Source organism: Haliotis asinina, chromosome 8, assembly GCF_037392515.1.
Source record: "Haliotis asinina isolate JCU_RB_2024 chromosome 8, JCU_Hal_asi_v2, whole genome shotgun sequence".
Lineage (NCBI taxonomy): Eukaryota > Metazoa > Mollusca > Gastropoda > Lepetellida > Haliotidae > Haliotis > Haliotis asinina.
Window position 1 is genome coordinate 55975047 of NC_090287.1, and position 26968 is coordinate 56002014.

General features: G+C 37.0%; 1 protein-coding gene across 2 annotated transcripts in view; it reads left to right on the top strand.

The window, feature by feature from the left end:
- The first annotated feature begins 2156 nt into the window (after nucleotides 1-2156).
- The window catches only part of LOC137294121 (vam6/Vps39-like protein), a 75328-nt gene continuing 50516 nt past the window's right edge, over nucleotides 2157-26968 (top strand). The window contains exons 1-24 of one of the 2 annotated variants that reach the window (XM_067825082.1): nucleotides 2157-2346; nucleotides 4616-4690; nucleotides 5284-5348; nucleotides 5553-5595; nucleotides 6459-6553; nucleotides 7364-7435; nucleotides 8067-8105; nucleotides 8373-8465; nucleotides 9365-9548; nucleotides 10480-10600; nucleotides 11527-11644; nucleotides 12913-13042; nucleotides 14229-14371; nucleotides 17882-18016; nucleotides 18281-18422; nucleotides 18731-18817; nucleotides 19425-19498; nucleotides 20114-20212; nucleotides 20397-20514; nucleotides 21836-21964; nucleotides 22382-22484; nucleotides 23048-23093; nucleotides 25171-25323; nucleotides 26827-26961. In XM_067825082.1, the coding sequence (XP_067681183.1) occupies nucleotides 2274-2346; nucleotides 4616-4690; nucleotides 5284-5348; nucleotides 5553-5595; nucleotides 6459-6553; nucleotides 7364-7435; nucleotides 8067-8105; nucleotides 8373-8465; nucleotides 9365-9548; nucleotides 10480-10600; nucleotides 11527-11644; nucleotides 12913-13042; nucleotides 14229-14371; nucleotides 17882-18016; nucleotides 18281-18422; nucleotides 18731-18817; nucleotides 19425-19498; nucleotides 20114-20212; nucleotides 20397-20514; nucleotides 21836-21964; nucleotides 22382-22484; nucleotides 23048-23093; nucleotides 25171-25323; nucleotides 26827-26961 (2472 nt within the window). In that variant the 5' untranslated portion in view covers nucleotides 2157-2273. Of the gene's footprint in view, nucleotides 2347-4615; nucleotides 4691-5283; nucleotides 5349-5552; nucleotides 5596-6458; nucleotides 6554-7363; nucleotides 7436-8066; nucleotides 8106-8372; nucleotides 8466-9364; nucleotides 9549-10479; nucleotides 10601-11526; nucleotides 11645-12912; nucleotides 13043-14228; nucleotides 14372-17881; nucleotides 18017-18280; nucleotides 18423-18730; nucleotides 18818-19424; nucleotides 19499-20113; nucleotides 20213-20396; nucleotides 20515-21832; nucleotides 21965-22381; nucleotides 22485-23047; nucleotides 23094-25170; nucleotides 25324-26826; nucleotides 26962-26968 lie in introns of both variants that reach the window. The other variant, XM_067825081.1, reaches the window with a different exon arrangement.

Consider the following 26968-nt stretch of genomic DNA (forward strand, 5'->3'; position numbering starts at 1 on the left):
CAAAATACTTTATTGGTAGTCGACTATAATTTTCATCATCTGATCAATCGCATGTTCGTGAAAAAGAGTTTCCTGTAAATATGACACAACGATGTTCTTATTATTTGTAATGTCATTCAACTATAAAATATATCAAAGAATATATTCTGATTTTGTCGTAAGCAGTGTTGACCCTGAAAAGCTGCAGGTCCTAACAAGTTGTGGGTCCAGGGCCCCGTTTCACAAAACTCTCGTAAGCCTAAGATCTCGTAACTTTTCTCGTAGCATTCGCATCTCCTATGCTACAGTATAGGAGGCACAATGGCTACGAGAAAACTTACGAGATCTTAGGCTTACGAGAGTTTTGTGAAACGGGGCCCAGATCAGAATGTGCGTGTCTCATGTTTTAACTACAATATTGGTGTCTGGGGTTAGCACTGCATTCTGATAACTTGTTCGTTGTTACAAGATCATATCTCAGTAATGTAAATTGCTCCTTCGAAATGATACTCGTTTGCCTTATAGACAAAACCTGCTGATCGAGATCAAAACTAAACCGAGAGATGACTGAATGCTATTTTCTTAAAAACAATACGTTTAGTTCTTTGAAAATCTCTCCGCCATAAGGACCTGAAGAAAACAAAAACTGTTATCCGAATGATTTTCAGTCGGCTTCGGGCCCTAAGGGTCGACGTTTATGTCGAACGATGGTCGTGAATTGCTAAAGGCAGGCATGCTACTGTATTAACAACATATGGTATTACCATATTGGACAACACTCGGCTGGTGATGTCCATAAATGTACGCCACATGGAAGCATGGAAGTGTGTGTATTCTATAACAGGAGTTAACATGTATCTGATGGATGTTATTGACCACTAGTCTGGACTTTGCGGGCTCTGTGACTTTAAGTTCCGGCGCCCCTCAGAGACAAAAGGTAGAGTCAACTCTCACACTGGGCAATATTAAGAACTCTTGATAGGCAGATTTCTCACCTGTACAATGATCCGCAGATTCTGATCCTCGCGATCGGTTATTGTGTACCGACTGTTTGACAAACATACCCTGTGCAAGTCTAGAATATGTCACAAGTCTAGATTGCTACAGAATGAAGAAAGTGTCTGGACTACTTTTAATGATATTTCATAAACATAATTCATAAACCGTATTTATTAAAACTCTTTTTTGAAGATAAGCAAGAAGATTCACATACCATGAGAACCAAAATCCTTTATTTTTCATGCCTCCCAAAAGTCTTAAGCTGTTCGTTCAATCATAAATTACGTTGAACGATACGTCAGAGCGAAAGAAGATTAATGCAATCATTCCACTGAACTGAAACTGTTTATGTGGTCAGAACAGAACATAAACAATATTATTTGTTCGTTATTAACGCCGCCATCAACAATATTCCAGATACAAGCAGGTCGCCTTTAAATAACCTAGCCGCAAACAGACAATCAAGTGATTGATATCGATCTGCACATTTGGGTTATGATGACACCAATCAACGAAGGCAGCGAGTCTGACCATCCGGGTTAGCAGACTATTTGACAAGCATGGGTCGCTGAAGACTAAACACCTTTACAGATACAGACTTGTTTTTAACGGTTTATTGTAAAGAAAGTCAGGACCTCTAATCTTTTTCATACACTGTATAGATGCATGGCTTAAAAAAATGGACATTCCTTCCGAACACCACTTTTTACGTCAGCCTCTGTAAACAGCGTTCATCCATATTGGCATTTGTGACGAAAAAGAGTAATGATATGAAATAATACCACAATGTCGGTCCAATTGATGTTAGGTAACAGTGTCATCAATATTCTAGACAAACCGCAACAGGGTGGGGATTTCCCAAGCCATTTCAAGATACCTGAATCCCGAAAACCCATCTGTCATAGTTCAACTGTGAAAAATCGTTCACTTTCTTTTTGCAGAACAACTCTTTAATCTGAATATTGGAATTGCCAATGTTTAATTTTTTTTCCACCCGACAACGGCTAAAAACGATGTTCTGACAGTCCACTTACATTCACAAAACCCAGACTGCTGTTTAACTGTTCAAATAAAAATAATTCGAAAAACGGTCGACTAACCTGGGCTTGAACACGTGGTGCTCAGCTACGAGCGCGCACATATTTTCAGATGGCTGAATGAGAACTCTCCTTGTCGCGGAGTCAGCAAAATCTGGTCATGTGCGATGTCTGCTCTTAGCTGAAATTGTGCTAAACATAGTGAAAGAACAGTCTTTCGGGACACGATCGACATGTGAAAAGTATTTTGACAACACAATGCACGAAGCGTACGAGGCAGCTCCAATTCTGGAGAAACTCCCTCTCCAAATCGAATCCATAGCATGTTATGGTAGGTGTTGCTTCCCATTTGTGTTTGTTTTGGTGAGGCTGTCATTTCCTGGTATGGATGCAATAAGATTCTCTTACATGTGCTATAGCCGAATTAGTCTCACCTTTCAAGTAGTTATCTACGGATATTGTCACAATGAATTCATTACGATAATTTGAGAAAAATACCACAGCTATATCCAATTAGGTATGTAATCCTTGTTTCTCGAAAGCTATTAGCACACAGTCAGCTTGTCGTGAGAATCACAATTAGCTGCGTAGAGTCGTGTCAGTTCGATATGCCAGGATTTGCTAGTCACTGGTTCAAATCCGAGGTTTCTCGGTATTACCGTCCCCTCTGATACAAAGCATCAGCCAAATGAGCCAATGGTTTGTCATCTGATCCTCAGGATGGAGCATTCCAGTAGATGCTAAAACATAGTCCTTATGGTTATCGCGACGTCATATGTTTCCAATTGTCACATGTTTTCGATCAGCCACTTATAGCTTGTTACTGTTTCCATTTATAGCACGCTAATGCAGGAAAATCCATGAACATGTCAACAACACCATCCCCACTATAGGTGGGACATAGATATACTATGAATCACAGTCTCATGCGTCAACAACAGTAAAAAATCAACGAAAGATTAATTTTAACTCGGGAATCATTAATGCAATATCTGCCTCATAATCAAATGCATAAAAATCCTAAATCTTTAATCCAAATATACCATTAATGTTTTGCCTGCCTTCTTTACACACTACCTTACAGGATCATGTTACTAGTCATGTGATCTCGCTGATTGATTTATTTTTTTGACACGCCAAAATCACAAAATAGATTACGTAAAATCGACAATGAATGGCAAAATTCATTTCCAAACAGACACTGGTGCAGTTTATATTATTTTGTCTATAGAAGTCTATCAACGCGAAAAAGCCCAGTTACCGACAGTAATTATGAGGCTCAAGATAATGATGATAAGGCTATATAGTAGTTGGATGGAGAATGCTAAGGCATTCCATCTCATATGGTACTCACCATGATAAATGACATGGGAAATCTGCTTCTGCAGGTGGTTTATTCCCGACTACACTTAAAACTGTTTTAGAGCAATTTAGAAAGGCCAGTTCTTTATTATCTCTGCAATTTGAAATGTTTGACAGTACAGTGCAAGTTTTTGATACAATGGACATGCCATACTATCATAACTACTGTCATAACATTGCTAAAAATATTCAACCAATGAAAGAATCGAAAACATATGACTTCATGTCCGGCGAAACTTTGTGATTGCTTTGACAGCAGTGGCGGGTTAATGATAGAAAATGTGTGATGTGCATGTGAATATAACAGTTTATGAAATAAACTTCACCTTGCCTGAAGGTAGGCCATACGATATTAAAAGATTGTATTTATTTTTTGTTCACGAAACATTTTATCATTATCCAATCGAAAACCCATTATGCCAGGATACTGTTTTGATCATACAATGGTCTGCAAATAATTAAGCCTGGGACAGAAATCCTGTGATTGATACTATGAGCAACAGTTCACATTCACACCAACTTTCCTCCTGATCACCCCATGATTAAATCCCCACTTATTATCAATATTGGAGATGGGGGAATTCTTACCTAAGATTCATCATATAGTGTATGTTGAGGAGTCATCCTGAAAACCAGTGACATTGTTAAAAAACAAATTTTATCACATGTCCTGAAAATCTTAACCTTAATCTGTTGCGTATTACTGTTTTTCACCCCCTTTCCTTACACAAATGACTGGATATTATCAATTACCTCTGCAGGCTGGGATGGCTGGCTGTCCCTGGCACTACAAAACACTGTCATGAACTAAACTCACTTTACTATAATCTTTTGGTCTGTTTGTACCAACTGCTTCCATGGTGTAGAGGATAGAGAGCAGAAAGTTGGTACTTCAATCTTTGTCTAAATTATTACAAAAGATGATTTAAAAACATGATAGTTGTTGTTGCAGTGCCCGTACTCAGGATTAAGGGTTTGTATGAGTGAGTTTAGTTTTATGCCGCTTTTAGCAATTCACCAGCAAAATCAAGGTGGGGTTACCTCACTGTTTATAGGGGTCAGTCACCGCTAAATGACTAAGGGTTAGTCACGACAGTGAGCGTGTATACTCTTTGTGAATAGGGTCTCGAACTGATGCATGGCGCCGTAGTGACCAGGCTGTAAAAACTGGCATTAGTCTTACAGTACAGCTTTCTTATCCAGAAGACTATATATCCATCATCTATCCTTTCCTTCAGATGATATTTTGCTGGTTGGAACAAAACAAGGGCACCTGCTGCAGTACAAAATCAAAAGAAGTACAAGGGTGCAAGGTGAGCACCTTGACATACGCCATATGTGGCTGTACGTTAATGTAATCAACTATACTATTAATAGTTTAATGTTCAGTATTTTGACATCTGTGGAGTTATTAATGTAAGCACTTACGAGCTCACTGTGTAAATACAGATTTATGCAAGAAGTAAAAGAAGATCTTTAAAAGAACCTGAAAGGTTACCTAACAAATAGTTTCCCATTGACTTCTGTAGTATTAGTAATGTTTCCTTTTTGTTTAAAATAACTAACCCTCAACAGCAATTATGTATAAATGTGTGCACAGTTTTTATCAACGATAAATACTAGCACAGCAATTTTCAGACTCATTGTACTTCTGTACAAAATATCGCCCACTTCCTGTGGTCAAGAGACATTAAATATATTGTAACATTTGGGGAAGTTTAATCACTGGATATGTGTACATTTTACAAAATCCCAAAAATCTTACACAAAATCATCCCATCAGATCTACCATGTGATTCAATCTGCTTGAAGGCTCCCTACAAAAACTGCTTGTTTAATGATTGATTCTTATCTGGTTTAGTTGAACCAAGACATCATGACAATCATGTTGCTTATTTTTTTTCAGAAAAGAAATTTGAGGTAACCTTAGAGAGATCAAACAAATCTTTCTCCAAGAAACCAATCACACAGGTAGGTTCTGTTGCACCCTTTCTTAGCAGAGATTTCTTTAAATACAGCCTTGGGGCAGTTGTCATGGAAAATATCTTTACAAGACATTACTACAGTGTTCTAGTTTGCAAGACATTACTACAGTGGTACCTGTTTTATCTGTTATGTCTGATGCATATGATAATAGCAACCATATTACAGTATTGCCTGTTTGATCTGTTACAGCTTGCAGCGGTTCCTGAGCACTACATTCTGATAAGTCTCTCTGGTGAGTTACATCACCTTAGTTACATATTGTTTTTGTTTTGTTTCTTAATTAACTCTGCACCTAGCACTATACCAGTTATTTCGGGGTGGTCTATAAATAGTGAAGTCTGGACCATAAAATCCAATGAATTGACACCATGAGCACTGATCTAAGTAACTGAGATGTACGATGACATGTCAAGCAGATTAACATGTCTGAGTACTGCCTCCATGTGTCAAGCTGTTGTAACAGGAGAGATACTGAGAGATTTGTGTATCACAAGTCATCTCTTGGCATTGTTGCCGTTATTGTGGTCATCTTTCCATATACCTAAACATATTTTTTTTTAACTAAAAACATTTTTGTGATCTAAGAGTATCTACTTTGCATATAAGTTGAAAAATGACTTTATTACAGTATGGAATGTTATTGTCATTTGTTTTTATGACAGAAATTGATTATTTTGTCAATCACTGATACACAAAATTTTGAACGTTAAAATGATTTTATCATGTTTCTTTGTGATTCCAAACCTGCCTAAGCATCCAATATTATTTTGATGAGATCAAGCAGTATGTTCAGGGAAATATGGCTATTATGAAAATGTCACTTTCCTCTGTTTGATCCACTCCTTTTTATTGAACATCATGCTTATAACTGTTACCAAAATGAGGAAGAATGTTTTGGGATGCTAAATGGATCTCATCTTCATGTCTTTTGAGTAAATTAATCAGTCATATCAAGACCTGTCCATGAAATCTGAGACTTGTATCGGCTTGTGTTAAAGTTTATATAAAAAAAACCCTCAATGTCAGTTTTCCCTGTCAGTCCCTGCTAAGATAATGCTTCTAGCATGAATGGAATCATTACATGTTTCTCTTCAGATAATGTCATCAGCGTACATGACCTGCAGTCATTTGGCCTCGTCACGTGTGTCAGTAAGACGAAGGGGGCCACGCTGTTTGCCACAGATGTACAGGTTTTGCAAGATAAATCATTATAACTAGTAGTGAGACTCTGACAGGCTCATAGAAGAATTAAGAATAGGATGAACTTAATGTTTAATGATTTTATTATACATTGTGAAAAAATATTAAATTCAAATTATTAATTTCTTGAGGTCATTGCTGCAGGAATTACAAATGTCATCTTTCAGGATCATCATATACTTAAGATGCAGGGCCTAGATTTTTTAAGTTCTCTAAGCGCTAAGACAGTGGTAAGTGCTATACATTGGCATTAACTTATGGAGATCTTAGTGATAAGAGAGCTTAAAAAATCTAGACCTTGCATCCTAAGTATCTTTAGTTTCAGAAAGTCTAGAAACAAGTAGTTTCTCTGACAATATTCTTCTTGCCCCAGTATTTTAGTTTCTTGATTGATGTACATGGAAAGTGAACTTAGCAGCTTTATGTTTTGAACTGACAGATTTGTTAATAAGGCACAAAGAGGAACGGGAATAATGATATAGGACATTAATCATACTGCAGTTACCTATGGGTGCACATGCTCATTAATTGCAGATACATCAGAGAAAGTCTTCCATTTTGTCAAAACAATACATGAGATGTTCAGTGAATTTGATTATTGAAAGATATTTAGCAGACAGATTAGATCACAATGAATGCAAACTTGCCAGAACAATAATAAATGCATTAAAAAAAAATAAATAAATGCAGTGTTGAATCAAATTATCATTGAAACATGTTAAACGAACTGATGAGATCACAGTAAATATGTACACATTACATGTATGCTGAATTCTAAATGACATATGTCTTGTTAACAGAAAACTCCCTCTATCACTGGTGGGGAGCAGACGACACTCAGGATAGGTGTGTCCTCCAAGAGAAGGGTGCAGGTCAGGCTCGGATTGTTCCAAATCTTTGTAACGTTTCTGGAGAAATGAGGATTATAAACCTTCTATTATTAGTTACAGATTGCGTATGTGGATTGAGGGTGAGGTGTGATGTAATTTAGTCACAAATATCTAATAAATTAAAAATGAACACCAAACACAAAATATCAAAGTCGTCTGCATGTATATGTTAATCATGTTAGTATCACTCTACAAAGTTTTCCCTCCTATTGAAATTTTTAACATCCATGCATGGGGCTTGGGAAAGGGACAGTGGTCAGCAGAAAAACTGAAATCTTAACATGTTTTATTGAATGTATGGTTCAAGGGTGTTTTATTATGTAAACCAGTGGCTGTGAATATACCAATCAACAGACTAGTAGAGAGGAAGTTGTCTCTTTTCACGAAATAAACTCCAAAAATAATTTTTTGATCTATGATGTCTGCTTTTCATCAATGGTATGTTCTGATTACATGAAAAAGTTTAAAAAGGCTCCCTTATTCTAACGTTTCTATCAGCTAGACTTAAGTTTTAGCTGCATATGATGTCCCAGACATGACTATGACAGAGCTACCTATGGAAGGTCAAGTTGATGTAAAAGTCACTTTATTTCATCATTATTTTGTGTTTCAGTTGTTTTATTGGAAGAACAGAGACTTCCATGAGTTGTTGGTAAGTGAAACCAGTTGAGCTCTTAGATTCTAATTCTTAGGTTTATAAAAAAAACAGTACATAAATCAGGGGATCTTAAGCAACACTGAGAAGTTCAGTGCGGAATGCATTTGGCATCCAGTCAGTGCTAGGATATGAACCTTTAATCCTGATGGTTAGCTGGTATTGGAATGTAATTTTCAGTTATGTTCAGAACCTAAATATACTTCATATTGTCAATGTATGTTTTTGGTTTTGTATGCAAAATGATTGCATTGTTTGCTGCAGGCTGACCTGAGTCTGTACGATGTTCCACGAGCGATGGCTTGGTGTAAGGAGTCTCTTTGCGTAGGATTCCGCAGAGAGTACTACATGATCAGTGTAAGCAGATTCACTCACTCACTCAACTGTGCTTGTAGTGTCCACTGTTCAATTTGCATGTATTATTTGGTGTTTAATGTCCGATAAAGCTGTATTCTACCATGACTTCAGTAAATACTGGATTGTGACTGTTAATTAAAGTCATTCAGAGGTATATAATCACGTTATGTACCTCTGATTTTCCAAAGCATTATGTATGTGTTTAAAATCTGAATAATGAGGTTATGGTATTATGGAGATAAATGTACTGTGTTGGAAAATCAGATGTATATAACGAAATTATAATAGCTCTAAATTTTGTATTTAAAACCTCACGCTACACGTTCGGTTTGAAATCAAATTTAGAGCTATTATAATTTCGTTACATAACACTGATTTTCCAACACAGTATGTTTATCTCCTAATTATTGCTATTTGACATCAGACTGTTTATAACTAAGTTTGATAAAAAAAATGATTGATAGCACAATGGAAGAAATATGCATTTTGGATACAATGACATTCATCAGTCCCGTCAGTGATCTTGACCACCCAGTTCTGATTTTCACCACTCAAGAGAAACTTGGAATTACTGAAGATCAGTCAGAACCTTGATTGTGCATGTCTTGAAAATATATGACCTACATCAACCATGCAAATTGTTCCGCAAAACTTGCCACACAACTTTTTACACTACAACCCAAGCGCTGACAAAGCTAGTCTTTTGCCTATTTTCATTATTTTTATTATTTTGCCTATTATTTCCAGTGAAGATTTTAAGGTATAATCTGCAGCCATGAATAAATTAAATTAAAAATTATTGGTTAGATCCTCATATCACCTCTGTTACAAAATACAGTAAGAACTAATATTAATGGATTTTAAGAAAACATGAAGGAGACATTTGGCCTATGTTGCAGGTTAAAAATGGTGAGCTTACAGAACTCTTCCCTGTAGGGAGTCGCCAGGTGGAGCCCATTGTCACAAGACTAGCCAATGACCGCCTAGCACTTGGTCGAGATGAAATGTCCATTTTGATAGATGGGGAGGGCAAGCCTGCTCGGAAGGAGCCGGTCAAGTGGTCAGACATTCCCATAGCGATAGGTAAGTTGATGACAGGGATAATGATGATTGACACTGTATTAGTTTAATTTTAATTTTTAAAATTTTAGATTAGTAAAAAGACCCATGTTTATGAAATGCTCAGTCAGTGTGAAAACAAATAAACCGTTGTGATTTTAGATATAATTTACGAAAGATATATATGATACCAGATATTATATTGAACTCAACTATAGATAGAACTAAGGGACTGTTCATGATTTATGGCAAGGGGTGGTGGTGATGATTGTAAGGGGCTCACCCATTTTGTTAAAGGGTGAACAAAATTTACATATTTTCTGGAAAGATGGGGTGGGGATGGGTAGGTGGGTCATTGATTTTGTGCATGACTAGTAGGTGGGGTCACTTACTTTGTACATTAATTTTATGGGGGTTATTCATATTATACATGCAACTCCATAAAAATAGTCATCACCCCACTAGCCATCAATGATGAACGGTCCCTAATCACACATGTCATTCTGTGTACAGGGCTCCAGATAATTTTTCAAAATGAGGAGTACATGCGCCTTATTTTTTCAAAATAAGAGTACTGGGAAAAGTTAGAGTACTGAATGGAATTTAATGGTGTGCAAGTAATGTTGTGTTTCGTTTCATAATATGCACCACAACATTGCTACTCTCATGTAGACAGGTCAGTAAACAATAAAGCAATAGTACAACTATACACCAACTATCCTACCGTATTGTGCATATTTTTTACTCGTTCATATGCCAATACGGCCCTTATCTGGAGCCCTGTGTTTAGATTTCCTCTTGAAATATTACAAGAATCATTTTTGTGTATCATGGCAAGATATGATATCCAATTGAAAAAGGAGTAGAATAGTTACGTAAAATTGAATTGAACATTGACATTGTAAATCAGAACACCAGTGAACAGACACATTTGAACCATTTCTGTTTTCACCAGAACATAATCCCCCCTATGTGCTAGCCATCTTACCCAAGTATGTGGAGGTCCGAACTATTGAACCCAACTTGAACATCCAGAGTATAGAGCTTTCCAAACCTAGACTTGTGTGTCAGGGGAGGTAAGTAGTGTATGTCTGGATGCTGAAGGTCCTATGAGTCGTATGTGTGACCAAAGATTGCCTTAAATCATGTTACATATACTACGGTGATTGTTGAGGGAGGAATTACTTTGACATGGAGGTATTAAAATTTGATATTCAGGGGAGTAAGATTTGAAAAATAATCAATTAATATGCAGAGTGGAAAATGAGTAATGGATCTTCCAGGACTTCTTTGCTTTCCCCATTGAAAACATTTTTTCGCTTGATCATGATGCAATGGAAAGATGGATCAATGGAAAGATGGATCAATGGAGCAGTTGTTATAAATGCTAACTCCTTCAACTGATTATAATCTCTAAATTCTGTCTTTGATTAAAGGGCTTGTGAGCATTTGCTTATCACACTGGAAACCTGGGTTAGATGTCCCCATAGGTTCAATGTGTAAGGCTGCTGTGATATTTCTGGAATATTGATAAAAGCCTCATAATGTCATGAGTTTAACTCAATGACAGTATGTATGTAGTACTTTATACATATGCACTGGAGACAGACTGCCCACTTTCTGGGGTAATCACTGTGCTCAGTTATCCTCCTTACCTGCACTAGGATACAGGATCCTTGTTTCCATAGCAATGAATGTTTGTTAATACATTCAAGTGATGTGATAAATGTCACCTATGAGTGAAATAACGAAAGGAACTATCTTGATGGCAATGACAATTTTCTGCTGATCTGGAGATTTCCACTGATTTTATTTCAAGTGGATCATTGAAAACCCTCATTCAATGACACAATGTTAGGTTTTTGGCTGAAACTAGATTTTCCTGTTGCCATCCCTGTTTCTAACAAGTTAAAAATGATTTTGAATTTGTAAGGGGGTATGTGAGTTCTAAGTGGAATTATTTCATCTGAGTCATGCAGATATTCCTGTGGTCTGTTTCCAGCAACACAGTGTATGTCGCTTCATCTAACTTTGTCTGGAGACTGGCACCGACACCTATTTCTCACCAGATCAAACAGCTGCTTCAGGGAAAGGAGTTCAAACTGGCTCTGCATTTAGCTGTAAGTAGATCATCACCTGAAAAGAAGGGATGTTAAGGAAGCCATGTTTGTCGTAAGAGATGACCAACAGAATATTGGGGCGAGACTTGCTGACCTAGGTGATACACGTCACTGTATCCAAAGGCATGGGTTTGGTTGTTTACAAATGACTGCCATTTAGCTGGAATATTGCTGAGTGAGGAATAAAAACAGAAACAATCATAAATAGTTCACTTGATACTTCAGAGTACTCTCCGCCATCCTGGGACAGGGGATTAACCTAGTCATTGAGGTGTTCATTCATCATGCTGAAGACCCAGGTTTGATCCCTCATAAGGGTACAATATGTGGAACCCATTTCTGGTGTTTCCCCCACCCCACCAACCACCCCCAGCTGTGATATTGCATGGGTATTGTGAAAAGCAACTCACTCACTCTCTGTAATGGACAAATACCTGTTGCATGTTGCAACAAATGAGTCAAGTCACTGCAAAACCAGAGGAACATTTAACTTGGCTTTGATCATACTACAGTGATCTGTCAGATTTGTTCACACAAAGTCAGCCAACAGTAGATATGATTTGTGTACCAACATGTACATTTTGTACTCATGAGCAACATCTTGAGCCTGTGTTCCCCTTCCCTGTTATGGAGGTATTTGTTTTAGATCCATTTTTAGTAATTTGTCTTTAAATTTATGCAGTCATCAGAGCAGTCAGTTTGTATAATTGGAAAGTTCCAAATTGTTGCCAACTATAGATGACAGATTATATGTTCCTGAAGTTTCATATGTTCATGTAGAAGGAACTGTACTGTTGCTCCGTGTCAGTGATGACATGCACAGCCTCAACCCTTCATGGAACATATTAAAAGGGGGTGTGGTTGTCACATATGACATGGCTGACTGTGCCATGCCTCAACATAATTGAGCACATAAAAGTGTGCATAATATTCCAGTCTCTTAGATCAGATAGCCAGCATCTGTTTTCTGGTACACAGTCACACACTGCTTCAGGATTGAGCTTTTGTGATTGCTGGACTGGTACTGAGGAACACTTTTCATCACTTCATATCAGTCTTACTTTAAGCCTCAGCTGAAGACTCTTTCCTTCCGGTTGGCATACCACTAAACCACAGTTGTTATTTATTTAGGGCCACTGAGCAATTATCACAAAGTGGTAAGACACTCTACAAATGACTGTTACTGTCATCATAATGCAATATTTTTAATACTTGGTAAACATAAGAAATTGATAGCATGGAATATCTGTTGGTTTCCATGGTTACAGGACATGCAAGATGAACCTGACTCTGAGAAGGAGAAGAGGATCAGGAACATCAACAACTTGTATGCCTTCGACTTGTTCTGCCAACACAAGTTTGAGGAATCCATGAAGATATTTGACTCCCTTGGGACAGGTATGCTTTGTGTCGTTTCGTATATGAATGTCTCCTCTTTTTCTGTTCCCGCATAGTTTATGTCATTGATAACCTAGATGTCTGAAGCAGGTTGATATGCAGGATTGATTGTGTTTTCCCAATTCACTCAATCTCTCCAGCGCCTCCCCAGTCAATCCTCCAGAAGACATTTCTGTTAAAACATAATTTGTCATCCTTTCTTTCACTCTTTTCTTCAGTTCTGTACTTTTTGTCCACTCCTTTGTGTCTTTACTTTTCTTGCTCACTCCTTCACGTCTACTTTTTTCACTAACTCCTTCACATCCTTACTTTTTTCACTCCAGGGGTTCAAAAATATGTTGAAAAGCCACTTGCCACAGGAGAAGTGACTGTAAGAAAGTAACTTGTCCCGACTATTATTCCACTTGCCCTGATTTTATGACACAAAGCGTGATGTTAATGTTTACTGGACTATTTATCAAAGAGTGATAATTTCACTCTCTACCAGCTCTACTTTTTGTGAACTTTGATAGCTTCATTATGAGCAGTTATGAAATTAAATCCAAGATTATTTGCAGTTTGAAACCATAAGTGGAAATTATCTAGTAGACAAGTAAGATACCAATATTTGATTGCCCGATATGAAAACAGACTTGTCCCAGGCATTGGGCAATTGGATTTTTTAACCCTGCTCTCACTTCTTGAGTTCATTACTTTTTATCCACTCCTTCACATCCTTACTGCTTTCACTCACTTTTTCACATCTTTACTGTTTTCACATACTCCTTCACATCCTTACTTTTCACTAGTCAGTGACACTGTTTAATTTTCACTTTGTTACTTCTTGCACTCACTGTTTTACATTACCATTTTATTCAGACCGTTACTTCTTTTTCACTCATTCACTTCTGTACCTTTTCTTTCACCTATTTCCTTTTTCACTCTCTCTTTCACTTCCTTACTATTTACTCACTTCATCAGTTTTGACTGTTTTACTCACATCTTCATTTCTTACTAACGCACAGTTTCCTATACCTCTGACCCTTAGTACCCAGTAGCCATTTAAGGTTGGAGTCATTTGATGGAAGGTCAAATTATCCTGGGGCTTTAAGTTCTAGTGCTTTTGAGCTTGAATTACTTGATTCCCCTGCCTTCATGAGGAATTGACTGAAAATGGTATGTAAATACCCAAGATCCCTGTTTTCAGATCCATCTCACGTAATAGGGTTGTACCCCAACCTGCTTCCCCAGGACTTCCGTAACCAGCTGGAATATCCAGACCGACTGCCAGACCTGGAGGGCGGGGAGCTGGAGAAGGGACTGCTAGCACTCATAGACTATCTCACTGAGGTGGGATTTTACTGAACAGATAAGCAACTATGCTGTATTGTTGATGTACTTGTACAGAGTAAACCTGTGGCAACTCCAGGTTAGAAAAGGTCCTTAGTAGCCTGTGCTTGATGTCAGACAAGAGTAAGGTGGTCAGGTAGTCAGATAGACTAACAGCTAGTCTCTGAAATGAACATATTTTACTGAAAAAACGTTCATAGTGAAAAAATAATAATATAATGAAATGGAGCCCTAAGACTTTCTTCATTTTAGACTAACAGCTAGTCTCTGAAATGAACATATTTTACTGAAAGAACGTTCATAGTGAAAAAAAATTATATAATGAAATGGAGTCCTAAGACTTTCTTCATTTTCAGAATTTTCCTGAAGCTATGGAAATCTAGACTTGCCACATTTTCTAGATTTGCGTGGGCTTTCTTGGATATATATACTTGAGGGTCTGTACGACAGACTAGTAGTCAGATTCGGTGACTTAATTTAAGCAGATCATTGGTTGGATGGTTGGTTGCAGACTCTGTAAATAATCAAGTTGTCTCTTACGACAAGCATGAGTTTGCTGAGGACCAATTCTAACCCAGATCTTCACAGATTCATTAAAGCATGCCATTGTACCCTCATAGCATAAATCATCGTTCACAACATCAGTCCCATGATTGTCTGGTCCAGGCTTGATCAACAAAAACAGAAACATGGTCATTGCTAAGACACATTATCTTCTGAGTTCACCCTTCTATTATTGTGTGCCTGTGAGCCTGGATTGATTTTGGGGTTATGGTGGGAGGGGGCTCTTGTTTTCATTGCAAGAAAAAATGTTAATATATGAAAGATCATCAAAACTGTCTGGTTGGGAAAATTAAAGAAATGCTAGTATAACTGAAGATAATAAACAGTCTACCTTTTCTTCCAAAATCAGTGATTTGAAAGGCCAGATTTTAGCAGTTATTCAATTCTTATCTTGAATTTATCATGAAATTGTAGTACACAGTGACTTGGAAAAGCATCTATAGATTATTGTGGGGAAATTATGGGGAATATTGGTTTGTAATGATAAGCATGTGTTAAATTGGTTAATTTTCTATGCTATTTTGAGATAAGGGCAATACGGCATTGTAGATAGAAGTTAGAATTCAAATTACATCATTTTGATCCCCCTGGACACAAAAATAGAGTGAAATCCCTTCCAACAGAAGTACATTTGCAATCAAGTGTTGCACTCAACTTACACGGGACATTTGAGAAAAAACACAAAACAAATGGTAGCAGTTTTCTGAGGCCAGTAGTTATGCTCAGTGCACAGTCAGTTTTTGATGCAAATTGCCTGCTAGTGGTGATTAGGATGTCTCCGAGACATGATGATTGTTAAATAAGTGAACTGTTGATATATGTCAAATGGCAGAGAGTGCTAGTGAAAGAGTTGATGGTTGTCCTTGGTTGCTTGAAGCTTGTGTTATACACACTCGCATTATGTTGTATGTAACCCTGTACCACATTGGTTAATGTCCACTTGTATCTTGTGTTATACATAACACAGTTCCACAATGTGTTATATACCGTGAGTTAAGTGCCACCTAGTATATTTTTCAAAAATATAGGCTGGCACATAGGAAATGTTTAAAAAAAATTAGCTGTCATTATTTGGTTTAGTACTTTTAGTTTAAAAACAAAGTCAGAATGGAAATTACCTTTTACTTTCAACAGGATGCATGTGCTTTTGGAAACCATTCATTTTGTTATCCTCAAAAAGGGTACCTTCTTTTGAAAAGTGAAAATCAGAAATGACTGTTATATGGTCACATGATAGTCACTTTTAACAAGTGAAACCTAAATTTAATGGTCTTGTATAAGCACAACAGGAATAGTTATTTTGATTTAAAAAGCAGTGTCATCATATCTGTAACAATATTTCCTTTAATGGTTAATACAAATGACTGTGACATCCCTTAAACAGTTATCTGATGAACCTTCTCTAAATATGGATTGGTCTTCCTAATTAGTTCAGCCTAGCATTTCCACAGCTTCACATTTTAGTTTTGAAATGGGCTGCCGCTTACCGTTTTATTCTCGGTATACATTGAACCAGCTGCCCAATGTGTTATACACAATCCCACATAATCTTAAGCCCATTCCTACATATTGTAAAACCCATTCCTACATAGTGTTAAACCCATTCTCACATAATAATTAGCCCATTTCTACATAGCGTTAAACCCATTCTCACGTAGTAATTAGCCCATTCCTACAAATAGTAAAACCCATTCTTACATAGTGTTAAAACCATACGCACATGATGTCTTAAGCTCATTCCTACATAGTGTTAAACCCATTCCTATATAGTGTTAAACCCATTCCTACATATTGTACATAGAGTTAAACCCATTCCTACATAGTGTTAAACCCATTCCTACATATTGTAAAACCCATTCCTACATAGTGTTAAACCCATTCCTACATATTGCAAAACCCATTCCTACATAGTGTTAAACCCATTCCTACATAGTGTTAAACCCATTCCTACATATTGCAAAACCAATTCCTACATAGTGTTAAACCCATTCCTACATATTGTAAAACCCATTCCTACATAGAGTTAAACCCATTTGTACATATAGTTAAACCCATTCCTACATAATGCAAAACCCATTCCTACATAGTGTTAAACCCATTCCTACATATTGTAAAACCCATTCCTACATAGTGTTAAACCCATTCCTACCTATTCCTACATAGTCTTAAACCTATTCCTACCTAGTGTTAAACCCATTCCTATATAGTGTTAAACCCATTTCTACATCATGTGAAACCCAATCATGCAGTGTTGAACCATTATTACATTGTGTTACACATAATCCAACCGCACATTGACTTATGCATTACATGTGTTAGACCTATTCCTACATAGTATTAGACCTATTTCTACATAGTGTTAAACCCATTCCTGCCTATTCCTACATAGTGTTAAACCCATTCTACAGTGTGAAACCTATTCCTACATAGTGTTAAACCCATTCCTACCTATTCCTTCATAGTGTTAAACCCATTCCTACATAGTGTTAAACCCATTCCTACATAGTGTTAAACCCAATCTCGCAGTGTTAAAACCATTATTACATTGTCATACACATAATCCTGCACCACACTGACTTATGCATTACATACCCCCTACCTTGTGTTATACTTAATCCTCATTATGTTATACTCATTCCCATATTGTGCTATACCCACTCTCACATTTTGTTACATTTTCTCCCACACTGTGTTATACTGTTTTATATACTAGGCGTATACACTCCCATGTTGTGTTACATATTCTCTGTAATTCTCCCATGTGTCACACTTATGTCTACATTGTGTTACACTTCACCCTACATTGTGTTACACTTCACCCTACATTGTGTTACACTTCACCCTACATTGTGTTATACTCAGCCCTACATTGTGTTATACGTGCCCCCACATTGATTCATACTGTCTCCTACATTGTGTCATACCAACTCCCATATTATGTTACAGAAGAGAAACCAGTTGCTGAAGGACCTGAACAAGGACATGGCAACAACAGCCATTGTGGAGGGCAACGTGACCATCCGCTCCAAGAAGCAGCTGAGCCAGATTATAGACACAACGCTCCTGAAATGCTACCTCCAGGTGAGAAAAGATTATACTGACAACATTGATGTATTTTCAGGTTCTCTGTGCTGAAGCACCAAGTCAAGTTACTGAAAGATGCATAACAGACTATATTGGACATGAAATCATGTTAGTCATTGTAATATAGACAAAATGAAGAGGTGCTGGTGTGGTGAAGGATTTGTTTTGCATGGTTCAACTTTCACTTTTTAAGGATGGTTTGACTATTGAAAGTGCACTGAGCACTATACTTCCATGTGTTAATGGTGCCCAATTTTGTAGACAAATGATGCCCTTGTGGCACCGCTGCTGAGGCTGAAGGACAACAACTGCCATGTTGAGGAGAGTGAGCGGGTGCTCAAGAAGAAGGAGAAGTTCAGTGAGCTCATCATTCTGTATGAGAAGAAAGGTCTCCATCAAAAAGGTAGGTCTTTATAATGAGTCTTGATCAGAAACGGCCATTTCAGTTAGAATTGTTAATCTTGTGGGTAGGATGTTTTCCTGTCAGAGTCTTTAGTCAACTCATCTTCAAACCCATATCAGTCATGTCAAGATATGTTATTACAGCAGCCAGTTGGCCAGGTCCATATTCTCAAATGGATAGACAATGGGATGTTTTAGCCATACTGTGATATAAACATGTTAATAGAACCCCTTACACCCCATGCAGATCATAGTAAAAGACATAATTATGCCTGTCAGGATTGAATATAGTTGAATGTTTTGTTCCAGCCCTGAACCTGTTGATGAAGCAGGCAGCTCGTCCAGACTCACCTCTGAAAGGTCACGACCGGACAGTGCAGTACCTTCAGCATCTGGGTAGGAACATTGTCAACACTTAAGTTTTGTTCACAAGCCTTCGTGTCAATACGAGGATTAAAGATTTTTTTAAAGAATTAACTTTTGATATAACCAGCGATTTGAAATGCTTCAGAGTATACTATATCTAGACAAGGCCAGACACTTCGGCGTACCCCACCCGCCTGCTTTGCTGATTGCTACACTACCATCACAAGCATTTGATTAAAACGTCATCTAAACATAATCATGGGTGATTGGCCTATTGATTACCACACATGAAACCTACCAGTTCTTTAGTGTTATTTCTACAAGTCAACTGAAAGCCCATTTTGACCCTCAAGTAAACGATCATGACACAAATGGTGGATGATAGCAAGGACGATAAGGCCGCATAAAGGGGGTTCGATCAAAGCAAGCAATCTCATCGGTCGATGCTTGCTATCATCCAACATTGTAAATATTTTTAGGCATGCATATAATGCTTATGTCACAAGAACACTGTGCTGTTTGTCATGAAACAAAAGATATCTGCAATCTTCTACTGAATGTAGAGGCATGTATCTCACTGATGTTTCATCAGGCCAAGCCCCAGTGCAGGATGACGATGACTGTGTGTATGTTGCAGGTGCTGATCACCTAGCTCTGATATTTGAGTATTCAGAATGGGTGCTGAGGAAACACCCAGAGGATGGGCTAAAGGTCGGTGCTGCTATCACTGTACCATCAGTAATGTCTGGCTGTACCCAGCCCTTCTTGTATCGTTATAAACAGATGATGGACCTGCTGTGATAAAGCACGTCTTTAAAAATTGTTTAGAATTTGGTATCGAAGTTACAAGCAGTAATAAGGCTAGGAATGACTATTTAACATGTCCATTTTAAATTTCAAAGAATCATGAAGCCAAAAAAGTTCCTCAACTGTAAATTTAATTATAAAAACAACAACACTGCTGATGATCACCATTACCATTTTATCCTGGGGGAACAAGAAGAACAACGAAAACCAGGACACAAGTGGTTTCGATCTATTTTTGTTTAAGCCATCATAATAAAATCTACTTTTGTTTAAGTATCATAAATAAAAGGCTACCTGGCAAAATATTTCATGTATGAACACCCTGGAATGCCAACAGGAGCTTTAAGCATGTGATTCATGATCTTGTAACCAGTTTTGAAGTATTTCTTGCTGAGATGTTGTCAAGTTCCATGAGCGTGAGTATTGTAAACATAGGAATGGATGATTTGTAGTGTCCAAGACCAAGATACACTCTAAAAACAAGAAAAGGATTGGGGTCAAATACTTTCTTGTTTTCAGATATTTACTGAAGATACACCTGAGATTGAAAGTCTTCCCAGAGATGAGGTGCTGGAGTTTCTAGAGAGGATATCCAAAGACCTTGCTATTCCATATCTTGTGAGTTCTAAGAACAACACGTTCCGGGGACAATAAATATCATTTAATACATTTAGTGCAATTTGAGTGATTCACATCATCAGTTAGAAGAGCTAGGTTACTCCATGAAATCATAAATCCATCTGATGTCACAGTGACTTTCATAGTAAGACTTTCATAGTAAGTGATATTGATTGAATTTCAGGAACATATAATTTCACAATGTGATGATGAGACACCAGAGTTTCACAACCGCCTTGTACACCTGTACCGAGAGAAGATCCAGGTGCTAGCTGAGGACTATGTTGAGTCTCTGCCTGAAGGTTAGAGTACATTGAGGTTACATTCTGTACATAGATACTTGGATATATGGTTTCTTCCACTTATAGTGTAACCTAGTGGTTATGGTGTAAAGGTGTAAAGGTCTGTATGAAACGTAGGCAGGGGGTCAACAGCTGAAATTTATGTCAGCTACTGGTAGGGGCCTCATATCCTTGGTTTGTTCCTGTGACAGTCTTTGATTTGTCACTGTTATGATCATGGATTTGTCCCTGTTACGATCCTTGGTTTGTTTGTTCCTGTTATGATCCTTGTTTTTTTCCTGTTACGATCCTTGGTTTGTTTGTTCCTGTTATGATCCTTGGTTTTTCATGTTACATACTGATGTACCTTAAATGTACCAGTAAGTGTCAGTGTTGTGAATGTCATTATCAGTATTGTAAATGTCAGTGCCGATTTTCTAAATGTCAGTGTCAATTTTCTAAATCTCAGTGTCAGTATTATAAATGTTAGTATTGTAAATGTCTGTTTCAAATGATAAATGTTTGTGTCAGTATTGTAAATGTCAGTATCAGTATTGTAAATGTCAGCATCAGTATTGTAAATGGTGGTGTCAGTATTGTAAATATTGGTGTCAGTATTGTAAATGTCAGTGTCAGTATTGTAAATGTAAGCATCAGTATTGTAAATGTCGGTGTCAGTATTGTAAATGTTGGTTTCAGTATTGTAAATGTTGGTTTCAGTATTGTAAATCTCAGTGTCAGTATTGTAAATGTCGGTGTCAGTATTGTAAGTGTCAGTATTGTAAATGTAAGCATCAGTATTGTGAATGTCAGCATCAGTATTGTAAATGTCAGTGTCAGTATTGTAAATGTCAGTGTTAGTATTGTAAATGTCAGCATCTGTACTGTAAATGTTGGTGTCAGTATTGTAAATGTCAGCATCAGTATTGTAAATGGTTATGTCAGTATTGTAAATGTCAGTGTTAGTAGTGTAAATGTCAGTGTCAGTATCGTAAATGTCAGTATCAGTATTTTTGTAAATGGTGGTGTCAATATTGGAAATGTCAGTCAGCATCAGTATTGTAAATGTCGGTGTCAGTGTTGTAAATGTCAGCATCAGTATTGCAAATGTTGGTGTCAGTATTGTAAATGTCGGTGTCAGTATTGTAAATGGCAGTGTCAGTATTGTAAATGTCAGCATCAGTATTGTAAATGTCGGTGTCAGTACTGTAAATGTCGGTGTCAGTATTGTAAATGTCAGTGTTAGTATTGTAAATGTCAGCATCAGTATTGTAAATCTTGGTGTCAGTATTATTGATGCGAGGGTGGTGAAGATAAAGTGTCACTGACCTTTGTCCAGCAGGAGATCGTCCTGACAAATCAAAAAATGAACCGGCAGAGTTGGAGGAGTACAGGGTGAAGCTGGTGGTATTCCTCCAGACGTCCCAGCACTACGTCCCTGAGATGCTGCTGGCAAGGTTCCCACTGGATAGTAAGTGTTAGAATACAGTCCAACCAATTATAACTTACAGTAACATAATGGGAGAGCAAATTACCTTATTTATTGTACTGAAGAGAATAAAGACAATGTTTTTATGGCAAACATTCTGGTAAAATGCACTTCATTATTTCCAGTTATTGAGGTTCAATGAAATCAAGGTATCTGATTTACTGACCATTTTCTGGTTTAAAGCCATTCAGCTTGCAGAATGGGGGCAGAAAATAGACCTATCCAGAGCAATGTTGTTGTGTTACCATTACATCTGTCAATAGATGGACGTACAGATGAATTCAACATTCAACTTTATGTAGAAGAAATGTTACCTTGTAAAACACCATACACTTCATGATAAACATATGTGTGACATTTAGCTTGACATTTGACCTTGACCCTTAATGTTTTCTCTAGATTTCTATGAGGAGAGAGCGATCCTACTGGGACGGCTCGGAAGACATGAGCAGGCTCTTGGCATCTACATCCACATCCTCAAGGATCCTCGTCTGGCTGAAGTGTAAGTATACCACGTCTTTTGTGAGACCTAACTGAAATGGATGTTTTCTTTTTCATTTGTTTTAAAACTGCACTCATTAAAAATTATCAAGTCTGAAGCAGTGGTTAATATTGTGAGCATCAGTCCATGCAACATGGGTGTGACCAACAAGCCAACTGAAATAGTCCTCAGTACAATAACAGCCTGCAGATGATGAAATCTGAACCAGATAATCCAGTGCATAAAGCATTGTTTGGGATTGATGCACATGTATCTCGATTTGAATTCTGTGTTTGTGCGAAAGCGTCTCTTTCCACAAACAAAAAACATTTCTAACATCAATCTGAATACTATATTGGCCAAAACAGGATATATAACCACGATTCAAACTTGACTTCCGGTGTGTATTATAAAAGAAATAGATTGAAATACTCCATTGATACATCTATGTCTTTTCAATATTACGACATTTCTTTTGTCTTTATGTATATGAAAGTTTTAGGGGTAAAACACTGCAACCGACACCCTCAGTGGCTGGAGAATGGCTCGTGATATCTATCATGCTTATATTATATTTTTTGTAGATATTGTCGGACACATTTTGATAAAGACAAGGAAGGAAACAAAGACGTAAGTTTAAAATAGTTCACCATTCCTTGACATGACAGAGAACTCCTGAACACTGAAATGCACCAAAAATGGCCAGGTGCTGACAACGCAGAGTATGAATACTTTTACAGCAAAACAGCAGTGCAGAACGGGTATACAATTGTCTCAAAACTATTATAGAAAGGGGGTTTTGATTCTTACATATTTGAACCCTCTTTATCCATTTGCTCTCCATGTATGGAAATGATTTTACCTGGTTCTGTATGGTATGGTTTTAATGAACACTTTCCTTTGTAGATCTAAGTGTAATAGTTGTATGTTTAGTAGTAAATATGGTAATAATGTGATGTTTTATAGTAAATGTGGTAATAGTGTGATGTTTTGTAGTAAATATGGTAATAGTGTGATGATTTATAGTAAATATGGTAATAGTGTGATGCGTTATATTAAATTTGGAAATACTTTGATTTTTATAGTAAATATGGTAAAAAAGGTTGGAGACATTGTGGTAAATATGGCAATAGTTTGATGTTTTATATTAAATAGCATTTGGATGCTATGTAAATGTGGCAATATTTTGGTGTTTTATGGTAATATGTTAAAAGTTGGAGACGTAAATATGGCAATAGTTTGGTGTTGTATAGTAAATATGAAATTAGTTGGTGACATTCTGGTAAATATGGCAATGGTTTGGTGTTTTATAGTAAATATGAAATTGGTTGGTGACATTCTGGTAAATATGCAATGGTTTGGCGTTTTATAGTAAATATGAAATTGGTTGGTGACATTCTGGTAAATATGCAATGGTTTGGCGTTTTATAGGAAATATGAAATTAGTTGGTGACATTCTGGTAAATATGGCAATAGTTTGATGTTGTATAGTAAATATGAAATTAGTTGGTGACATTCTGGTAAATATGGCAATAGTTTGGTGTTGTATAGTAAATATGAAATTAGTTGGTGACACTCTGGTAAATATGGCTATAGTTTGGTGTTGTATAGTAAATATGAAATTAGTTGGTGACACTCTGGTAAATATGGCTATAGTTTGGTGTTGTATAGTAAATATGAAATTAGTTGGTGACATTCTGGTAAATATGGCAATAGTTTGGTGTTGTATAGTAAATATGAAATTAGTTGGTGACATTCTGGTAAATATGGCTATAGTTTGATGTTGTATAGTAAATATGAAATTAGTTGGTGACATTCTGGTAAATATGGCAATAGTTTGGTGTTGTATAGTAAATATGAAATTAGTTGGTGACATTCTGGTAAATATGGCTATAGTTTGATGTTGTATAGTAAATATGAAATTAGTTGGTGACATTCTGGTAAATATGGCTATAGTTTGATGTTGTATAGTAAATATGAAATTAGTTGGTGACATTCTGGTAAATATGGCAATAGTTTGGTGTTGTATAGTAAATATGAAATTAGTTGGTGACATTCTGGTAAATATGGCTATAGTTTGATGTTGTATAGTAAATATGAAATTAGTTGGTGACATTCTGGCAAATATGGCAATAGTTTGGTGTTGTATAGTAAATATGAAATTAGTTGGTGACATTCTGGTAAATATGGCTATAGTTTGATGTTGTATAGTAAATATGAAATCAGTTGGCGGCATTCTGGTAAATATGGCAATAGTTTGGTGTTTTATTGGCTTTATGGGCAACATGATAAAAGTTTGATGGGTCACCATGGAGAGAGACAACTTTCAGCTCTGACCAGACTTATTAGTGTCATACTATAACAGTGTAGAACACTGATTGTAAATTGGTTTGTCTGATCCAGGTTGTTGTGGTAAGGGCAAGAGAGATGAGATGCAAAATGATGAAAGATGATTCGCCCTGAAACTGTTATCAGAATGAGAACTGCTCTGACCATGATTCTCTGGTCCAATAATGAGAGGAGACAAGTAATGCATAGATTCAGTGCAAAAATGATTTGAAAGAAACAAGTTAATAAACTCGTCCTAAACATATGAATTTATCTTTCTTATTTTCACTCGGGTACATTTTGAAACAATGTTTTTTGAGAGATATACTACCTGACTGCCCCATCATGTAATCTCTGTGTCTGTGTGTCCTCGTCCCAGGTGTACGTGTGTCTGCTGAAGATGTTCCTCCAGCCTCCGGAACCCTCCACACTCGGAATGGCACCTGGCGGTCATGTCAGCACACCTCACAAGAACATCCCCGCCGCCCTCAAACTGCTGGAGGACCATGCATGGAAGATTGAGACGACAAAAGTATGTACTTAGCAAATAAATCACACAATACAGCTGTGTCATATTAATTCCTCTCAATGACATAATGCCCATAATTTTTAATTTTTCTCAAAGATATTTTTGATAATTGTCAGATGTATTCTTTTTGGCAATTAAACAAGTATAATGAATGCCTTTTAGTAACCTGTAGTCTTCCCTACAGCAGAGCCCTCCCTGCTGTGCCATTGATTGAATGAAGCAAGTCAGGTTCAGGATTTCCCCACTCATTGGCTCTTTTTCAGTTTCAGTGGGTTTATTTTTTACTATCAAATTTATATATATTCAGTTTCTAAGCATTAGTCTAAGTAAACAAATATAGTGTGACTTGTCAAAAAGAAATGATTTTTAGAAGATTTTTGTAGGAAGCTAATGCATGAGGATATTTTCCAGAGTTTGTTAACTCAATACATTTTCCAAAATTTAAATGACATTTTGGATGACAATAAGTCGGAGTCCTTGAAATTGAACCAATCTGAAATTCTGATGTCATTTGTGATTTAACCGGTTGGTCATGTCAGAGTTAACTCCCCTTGGTTGTAACTCATTGAATGACAAACAGGTCTGTGCAGCAACTGGAGACAGGTGTTATTGCTTGAGGGAAGAATTAATGATTTTTTTTTTACAATATTTGCATATACAAGATTCTCAATGATAGTTTGTTTGTCATGATGGTTTTGTTGGCAAGAACAACATGACATGACATCATCAATTATTCATGACATTACAAGTTAATCTAAGATGCTTTAATGAAAGATTAAAGGCGCTGACAGTACTTTACCAGACCATAATGTCCACTTTTTGCATTATGTCAAAATGTGTTGGCATCACTGCAACATTCTAGTCTACCCCCTTGAAATCGAACATTTTTGTATCACGTCTACACTGCATCCCGTTTCTTGGTTTGAAGTTGCTTTTCTTAGCTAAAATCACTGGTGGAAGTATTCCGTTCATATTTTCCAACAGATAAAATATTTCTTAGTTTGACTCAATTTTACAGCGACACAGTAACACTCCAAGTGATAACATTCCCACAATGCAATTGTGCAACGTCCCTTGACTAGTTAGCTTCACCCTGATGTATGGATCTAAACTTAAGTTAGCAGTAGAAATGCTGCGTTCATATTGCCCCATATGGTTTACATTAATCACAGATGTAATTGAGTGATTGTATTGGGTATTCTGTAATCTTACCAACATAAGGACCTAATGAAACTTTGTATGACTGATTTTTCTTCCTATGTTAGTACTGTAAGTCCCTTGCATAAATTCAAGGATATATATTATCGGCTTGTTAATGACAGAGCTTGTTGTTGTTTTTTTCTCATATAAAGTTCTCAGTCAGTCGGTGTCATGACGTTTACATGTAACCTGCAATATGGCCATCTTGCCTTACTCCTGGATCAAACAGCCACATACACGCATGTTATTATCGCCTGTGATGTGATTACATTGATGATGATTCCTTGTACCCTCATCTCCCTGCAGGCTCTAGAATTGTTGCCCCCGGAGACCCGAGTCCGTGACATCCTCACCTACCTGGAGAATGTGATGGAGCATCGAGCAGCTCAACGCCGCTCGGACCAGGTGCTGAAGAGTATGCTGTACAATGAAAACCTTCAGGTAGGAC